Below are 8,023 nucleotides of genomic sequence, written 5' to 3'. Positions count from 1 at the left end.
ACCGATACTTGAGAATCCCGCAGGTCATACTTCTGATAGAGTCTTGCCAGCGAACCTCTTGTTACAAGCTCAAGAAAGATATAAAGTTTACCATTACCCTGAAACATCATTTCAAGTTATCATGTACCCCATATGGTTAAAGAAATTAACGTAAATTTTTGGTTTGGTTAGCAAGTCCCTAACCTAATAGCTCGAGTTAAAACTGTACTTTGACCATATCCTTGATCAAGAAGGAATATGCATCCCAATTCAGAGGATGGTTTGATAGAATCATAGAAAAGAAGGGTTGTGATGCTGTCCATGGTTAACACTTCTGATTTATTTTCAACTTTTTTATTTCCTAAATTTGCAACCTCCTGCAGCCTATGCCCTCCAATATACATAATGACTTTCTAAAAAGAAAATAGCTCTGCTTGAAGAATTATCAGCTAGAAGCTTGCTTTTAAGTCTCCAATGAAAAAGACAGACCTTAAGAGATGAAATACATACCGTATCTGTTCCAAGATATCGAACTATGTTATCATGATGTAACTGACTTAATGAAGATATTTCCTGAAACAATAAAAGGAAGACAAAAATAACTCATGATTTGATGGATATGAACCTATACATAAACTTGAAGAAATGACAACAATTTATAAATCACCTGCTCAAGTTGAGCAATTCTCTGGTTTCCCTGGCTACCTTGATCAAGTAAAGAAACCTCCTTCACAGCAAAAAAGAACCCCTCACTGCAAACAAAAGCAAAGGTTGCATCAGAGGATGTAAACTGTAATGAGATAATATCAAAGGAAAAGGGGCTTCTTCTTTAGGTAAGCTATGACATGAATAATGAATTGATACTAAACAAAAGAAACCCATGCTTCTGCTTGAGCGCTTACCCATAAATGGAAATTCTAAAATTGACATAAAAACACATCAAAACACATAAGAAGAAAGAGTAGGTTTTAAAATGCTTATTAACAAAGAGTTAGACCTCCAAATCACCTCCCATTGAAGCATATCTAATGGCCAACAAGGAGACACTGACACATAGTACTGCTCTCATGCCTATAAAGGATGCTACATGATGTTGACACTAAAACAAACACTTGGGGTACCATTTTCTAATCTTTCTTATTCGAGTCAGAGAATCATGATCCGCAAACTCTATAAAACATTACAATCCCATAGATGATGAATTGATGATTGTGTACATATGCAGTGATACTTAAGCGTCACTTACTCGGTGACACCTTCATAAACGGTGCCCATTGAACCACTTCCAAGAAATTCACCCTTTTGCCAGTTTGTAAAACTGCCCCTGAACCGTTCATTGGGGGAAAGAGAGTAATCAAGTTCAGAAGCTGGATTCATCCCTCTCGTCTCTCCCTCCTTCGCTGTGTCACCCACTACGTTCTACTAAATTTGCAAAGTATTTCAGACAATTGGTGGGTCTAAGGTCAAGTCTTCGTCGTCCGCGTGAGAAATACTCCAATCGTTGACCAAGTCCAACCCATATCATCCGCAAACAAAACAGTAATTGATTTCCAAATAAACAGTGAACTGCTACGTTTTATATGAACACGGGATTTCTCTTTCAATTTTCCAGTAGCAATTGTTGTCCGTAACATTTTATCTATAAAAAATATCATTTGATTGGTAGGCGCTTTGATCTGTTAGACCCCATCCATAAAATTGATTAGAAACAAAGGTCAGGTTAAGGATCGTTTCCATCAACGAAGTTTGGGATTGCTTATAAAAACAACTTATTGTTTTATTCTGGTGTGACATCGATAATAAGCATTTTTGAGTGTTTGGATAAATAACTTATACGGTTGTCAAACCGGTGACAAGAAGTTTTTGTAGAAGTTAAACCCTTCTAACTTATAATAAATTGATAAGTGTTTTTGTAGAAAATCATAAGTTGTTTCAAATAAGCAATCCTAAACATCGTACGAGTTGATTTGTCAAAGTTGATCGGGTTGAAACTTTGATATATCATATTACAATCTAACTAATCGTTTGTGTTTACAAAAAGTAAAATAAAAATGAGAACATACAAAAAAGGACTAACAAACTAGAAAAAAGGCCGAAGGTTCATGCGAATTTATGGTTGAAATTGTAATATAATTTTAAATATAGTTAATTACATGCTGGTCTTGTAAGTTAATTTCAAGGCATCTCTTGTAAGTTAATTTGATTTCTGTTACTAGTATTATTTCAAGGCACCTTGTTGAAGATTCTTGTGTTCTAAGCTTTATACCATTTTTGCTTGATGTATTTCATAAACGATATATGCATTATGCATACCCACATCTGACTTCTTCAAGGTTTTATTGAACACCAATGAATTTCTTTCTTGGAAAAGGTTCTTGATCTCAACTCCAATTTCATTTCTATAAAAACCTATTGAAATCATGACATTTTCTATTCAAATATGTGGATTTCTTTCTTGGAAAAGGTTCTTGATCTTAACTCCAACTTCATTTCTATAAAAAAAAACCCTCTTGAAATCATCATATTTTCTATGCAAATCTGTGGATTTCTTTCTTGAAAAAGATTTCTGATCTTGTGAAAAGTTGTAGTAAACTTGCTTCCATCTGGGTTACGATAATTTTATAACCCAGTGTTCAAATCAGTTGTTTGATTGCAGGATAGAAACCATTCAAGTTAAATGCCTATGGGATGATTTATTATAGGTTTTTAGCAGTCAACTTGTTTAGGCAGCAATACCAACTATGGCAAGTTTAAAAACTTCGATCCAACGTATGAAAATAGATCCTTTAGTTAAATTATTTGATATTGGGAATGAACGGCTTACCATCTCAGTTTCATCATGAGAACTTCGAAAATGGTAAAAAGTAAACAGACAATTACCTATATATAAGTGTGTTTGTGTGTTGGCAATGCCTACTGCTTCATAGATTTTTTTTTTTTTGCTTGTTTCAGTTGAAAAGGTAGTAGATTTGGTATTTAGGACCTTTGTCCAATAGTATTAAACATCGTTAGGCATACAACAAGAAAGTGTTATTTACATGCTTCATGTTTTACCAACCATATACTTAATTTGTGTTTTTTACATTATTTACATTAAAAACAACTAGGTTTATGAATATTGAAGAACAAGTTGCCATGTATCTTCGTATTATTGCTCACAATGTTAAGAATCGGGTTATAATATGTCATTTTCATTGTTCGGGAGAAACAATTAGTAGAGTTGTTGCTCGAGTTTGCAATGCCATAATAAGGTTACATCCAAGATTGCTTAAGAAATCTGAACCTGTTACTGATAACTCTACTGATCAAATATGGAAATGGTTTAAGGTATTTCCACTTCTTTTAAGATTTACTTATTCGTAAATAAGTCTAATTATTATGAAAATATAATGATATTTTTTTCTTGGTTCTAGAATTGTCTAGGAGCTTTAGATGGAACTCACATAAATTGTTTAGTTCCACACGAAGACAAACCTAGATATATAACAAGAAAGAATGATATTACGGCAAACGTGTTAGGGGTGTTCTCACAAGATATGCACTTTATATATGTGTAACGGGGATAGGAGGGGTCGGCTGCTGATGGTAGAGTGCTTCGAGATGCCATTCTTAGGCCTCATGAATTAAAAGTTCCAAGACCGGGTATAGTTTTTGATAGTTTACGATATATTAACAAGTATAAGTTTTGAGGGTTTATTAACTTAATTTATTTTTAGGTTATTACTTGGTTGATGTCAGATACACCAACCAACCACTGCCAAAGGCTTTTTCAATATGAAGCATTTATCGGCGAGAAATGTTATTGAACGATGTTTCGGTATGTTAAAGGCAAGATGGGGAATCTTAAGAGATAACTTGTATTATCCTATTGATTTAAAAGTTATGATCGTCATGGCATGTTGTCTCCTCCATAATTTTATAATGCAAGAAATGCCAATAGATCCATTTGACCATGAAGGTGAAGTGGATGAGGCAACCGGAGACCTTGGAGTCGAAGACGGAGATAATATAAATGTCGTTGGTACTTCAAATGAGTGGACTGCATTTAGGGATAATTTAGTACAATCTATGTTTGCTTCTTGGACTGCTACCAATTAATATGTATGATTCAAATGTTTGGTTAACTCATACTTCTAATGTTTGTTTAAATCTAATGTTTGTTTATAATAGAAATTATTGAGTTTGGACGTGGACAATTAAATGTTGTTGTACTTCAAACGATTCATTTATGATTATAGGTATCACGAATCAAATTAGAAATTATCGAGTATGGACAAATATTGAAGAAACAAAATTTGTTGAAGCTTTAGTTACCATGGTGAATATGGGAGCATTTTAAAGCTGATAACGGCTTTAATCGAGTTATTTAACATATCTTGAACAAGCATTAAAAGAATCATTGTCGGGCTCTGGTATTTTAGGGAAACCACATACTGAATCAAAGTCAAAATAATGAAGAAAAATTGGACTTTTATGCATAACATGATAAGTGGTTGATACACTAGCGGCTTTGAATACACTAGTGTAAAGCATTGTGCAGTTGCCAAAGACCAATTTTTAGAGTCGTATCTTCAGGTACGTACTAAAAAAATTTGTTATTTAAATTTGCGTAATATATAGTTATAGTTTTATGTATCTTTATGTTATTCTATTTCATCCCATAAAGGGGTGGGAAAACGGAAGAACAAAACGTATCCTTTTTATGAGGATCTTTATATTGTATTTGGAAAAGATCGGGCTCAATGAAATAGAGCAAGAGATTTTGTTGAGGCGGAAGAGGAGGTAAATATAGAAGATCAAACACAACACATGTATGATGAGTCTGATGACGTGATGACAACTAGCAATATCAAGGTGTCAATGCAAATATGCAATCTAAATAAACTTCAAGCGGGTGTGGTAAGAAGATAAAATGTCGAGTAGATCCCATGGCTGAAGGATTCAATAATGTGGCTACCAAACTTGGAGAAAGTCTGGAGAAAATGGCGAACAAACTTAACAAGGGTATCGAACGAGAAGAAATACTTGATAAGAAACGTTCGATGATCACTTCTGAGATATCAAAAATGCAGTCACTAGCCCAACCACAGAAGTTTAAAGTAATTTCGATGATAAGAGACGATCCTATAAATGTGATCATGTTTTGGGATTTGCAAGAAGCAGATAGGTAAGCTTACATGAACAGTGTTTTGAAATAATGAAAAAGTTTGGTGGTTAAATATGTGATTTGGAAGAACAATTTGGTAGTTAAATATGTATTTTTGATGAAAAGGTTTGTTGGTTAAATATGCATTTTGCATGAACATGTTTGGCGATTAAATATGTATTTTAGAACAAAGAATTAAATGATTGAATATGTAGTTTCGAAACTATGAATTAGATGATTAAATATATAGTTTTAGTAAAATGGAAGAGATTTGAGGATTAAATATACAGTTTTGGAGAAATTGATAACAAAAAGGTAATCTTCTATATATACATATTATTAGACAAAGCAAAGCTTGAAATTGAATTAGGATTCAGGATTCTGAGTTTTCAACTTCAAAATCAAGGTGTATCACGCTACATTATACGGATACACTTCTAGTTCTGATAAGGACTTGCCTAGAAACAGACATGAGAGGACGGACAGGGACCCTTTTTGATGTTGTTAACTGGGTCTGACCAGGACCGAACCTTGTGAGGACGGGTGCGCGAGACCGGTTCAGACGGTTCTCATCCATATCTACTTCTCCAGCAATGTACCTCATGGTATTTCAGAGCATCCAAGATTGTTGAAACATCAAAGAAATCTTATAGATTTTAGGACTGCTACAAATGCTGACCACCTCCATCAATCAAATAACTTTCCTTCCTATTATTCTTTTCCAAATTATGTACATCTTCTCTCTCTCTCTCTCTCTCTACAAACAAATTATGCCCACTCTTTACAACAAACAAACGACGAATGCAACTTACAACCAAATCAAAATCAAAACACTAATAGTTTACATGTCTTCACAACCACTATGCACACTTGCTCTCCGATCGATTCCTGAATACACCAACCAGATTTGTGTTATGTTTCATAATGCACACGAGCATCTTCCAAAAATCATATAAACAATCACATTTACGTTCATTAAAGCATGCTCCTAAAATATGCACAAATTTCATCCGTGAAGCTGTAGGGTGATCATATTACAACCTTAAAACGACTATACTTGAGCTACTTTTGTGGATCCTGTTTCTTAAGAAACGAATATCAATATATGGTTTGATGTCAGAAAATGACATCGATAAAATTGACTAAACAAGGTAAACATTACCATAGAGGCATTGATTTGTCTATGGTTGATGAAACTCTTTAATGCAACTCTTAGGACCACAAGCATGCCTGAAGAGTAGAAACTTAGTGTGGTTGTGCCACTACATAAGAACAAAGGTGACACACAGAATTGTGCCAAGTACCACGGTATAAAGCTAATTAGCCACACCATGAAATTATGGGAACGGATGATTGAGGCCAAGATGTGGCACAAAACAGAGGTGTCAGAAAATCAATTTGCCTTCATGCTAGGGAGGTCGTCAACTGGGGCAAGTCACGTCCTCAAACGCCTCATGGATAATTATAGAGCGTGTGGTAAGGACCTACAAGTAGTGTTCATAGATTTGGTGAAGGCCTTTGATAGTGTGTCATTGACGTGATTTGAAGGAGCCTGAAAAAGAGAAGGTACCATGGATACAAGCGTCCAAAAACTTGTTACCCGACCCCGGTTGGTGATACATAGTTTTTCCATGTGGAGGTAGGGCTACACCAGGGATAGACACTAAGCCCATTCCTTTTTGCTGTGATTTTGGATGAGATTTCTCGAGGGACTCAAGGGAGGTAGCAAAATCGAGGAAGATATAACACATAAGATTAAGACAGGGCGGTTACAGTGGAGATCTGCCACGGAAGTGTTGCGCGACAAGTCCCACTAAAACTGAAGAGAAATTTTGCAGAGCGGCCATTAAGCGAGCCATGTTATAAAGGTCGGTGCGTTGGGCCACGAGGAACGAGCATGACGAGAAGATGGAAGTCGCAGAAATGAGGATGCTAAGGTAGACGTGTGGTTGAACCATGTGGGATAAGATATCAAATAAGGTCTTTCGAGCAAAGTTAGCAATTGCACCTTATCACGGAGATGATGGCACCAATGAGGAGAATAGAAAGAATGACGGTCAGGGGGATGAGGAGGAGAGGTAGACTGAAAAGAATGTGGGAATAGTAGTTTGGGGTAAAGAACTATAAGTGAGGATGTGTAGAAAGCATGGTCAGGGAGGGGAGTTGAGATGAGGTAAAGGATGGGCAAGGGAAAAGGGCAGAGTAGTGGCACTTAGGCTGCGTTTGGTACATGGGACGGGACGGGACAGGACAGGACTAAGTGTGGGGACTGTAGATCACAAGGTTTGGGGAGGGGAGTTTAGAGAAGGTAGAGTGTGTGCAGGTGAAAATTGCAGAGTAGTGGCACTTAGGTTACTAGAGCCTTGTGGAAGATAGATTGTTGTGTTGGTTTAGTTTTTCCCATTTTTTATGTTTTATTTATGCACTGTTTTATCTATTATCTTATGTTCCTCGTACTTGATGTGTACTTGCATACACTCTTATGTTCCTATTTTAATATGCTACTTTTCTTGCATGTTTTTTGCTATTGTTTTGCAAGTCGAGGGTCTTTAAGGAAACAACCTCTCTACTCTCTGGTTTGGTTTGGTTTGGGTTGGGTTGGGTTGGGTTGGGTTGGGTTGGGTACATTACCATATCAAACTATTGTCCTTCACAACTTTCATATGCTTCTCACTTCACTTGGTTTAACTGAAACCTCAAATAGTTTTCAAAACCTCAACTTACCCATATACTTTGCCATGGGAGCTTATGGAAAGCTGTTACAATTGCATGCCGTTGTAGCCTGGAGAAGCAAGGACCGAGTTCATAGAACCTGATCTCTTCAAAAATGGGTGCTCCAGTAGTTGAGCAGCAGTAGGACGGTCATTTGGATCGACTTGCAAGCATTTAAGAATGAAA

General features: G+C 36.0%; 2 protein-coding genes and 1 long non-coding RNA gene across 3 annotated transcripts in view; 1 reads left to right on the top strand and 2 right to left on the bottom strand.

The window, feature by feature from the left end:
- Nucleotides 1–1,568, bottom strand: part of LOC112506228 (mitogen-activated protein kinase kinase kinase 1-like) — a 5,308-nt gene extending 3,740 nt beyond the window's left edge. Inside the window, exons 1-4 of the mRNA XM_025110246.1 lie at nt 1,226–1,568; nt 647–731; nt 490–552; nt 3–98 (exon numbers count right to left, since the gene is read on the bottom strand). Of these exons, the coding sequence (XP_024966014.1) occupies nt 3–98; nt 490–552; nt 647–731; nt 1,226–1,356 (375 nt within the window). The 5' untranslated portion in view covers nt 1,357–1,568. The remainder of the gene's footprint in view (nt 1–2; nt 99–489; nt 553–646; nt 732–1,225) is intronic.
- Nucleotides 1,569–3,090: 1,522 nt separating this feature from the next.
- LOC112506227 lies at nt 3,091–4,077 on the top strand. The gene is made up of 2 exons (XM_025110245.1): nt 3,091–3,306; nt 3,718–4,077. Exons 1-2 carry the CDS (start codon nt 3,091–3,093, stop codon nt 4,075–4,077), a joined length of 576 nt encoding a protein of 191 aa, XP_024966013.1.
- A 1,676-nt stretch (nt 4,078–5,753) lies between these two features.
- On the bottom strand, nt 5,754–8,017 carry LOC112506745. The gene is made up of 2 exons (XR_003068486.1): nt 7,850–8,017; nt 5,754–6,013 (listed from the first exon to the last, which is right to left on the bottom strand). It is a non-coding gene; the product is annotated as an uncharacterized LOC112506745 (long non-coding RNA).
- Between the last annotated feature and the right edge of the window lie 6 nt (nt 8,018–8,023).

Source organism: Cynara cardunculus (assembly GCF_001531365.2).
Source record: "Cynara cardunculus var. scolymus isolate 2C chromosome LG 2, CcrdV1, whole genome shotgun sequence".
Classification (NCBI taxonomy): Eukaryota; Viridiplantae; Streptophyta; class Magnoliopsida; order Asterales; family Asteraceae; genus Cynara; species Cynara cardunculus.
This window is presented reverse-complemented; position numbering and strand designations above follow the sequence as displayed.

Bases quoted from the DNA above. Each gene is read 5' to 3' on its own strand.
- LOC112506227 (XM_025110245.1), top strand. From the start codon at position 3,091: ATGAATATTGAAGAACAAGTTGCCATGTATCTTCGTATTATTGCTCAC. The intron at 3,307-3,717 runs GTATTTCCACTT...GGTTGATGTCAG, and splicing joins AAATATGGAAATGGTTTAAG to ATACACCAACCAACCACTGC.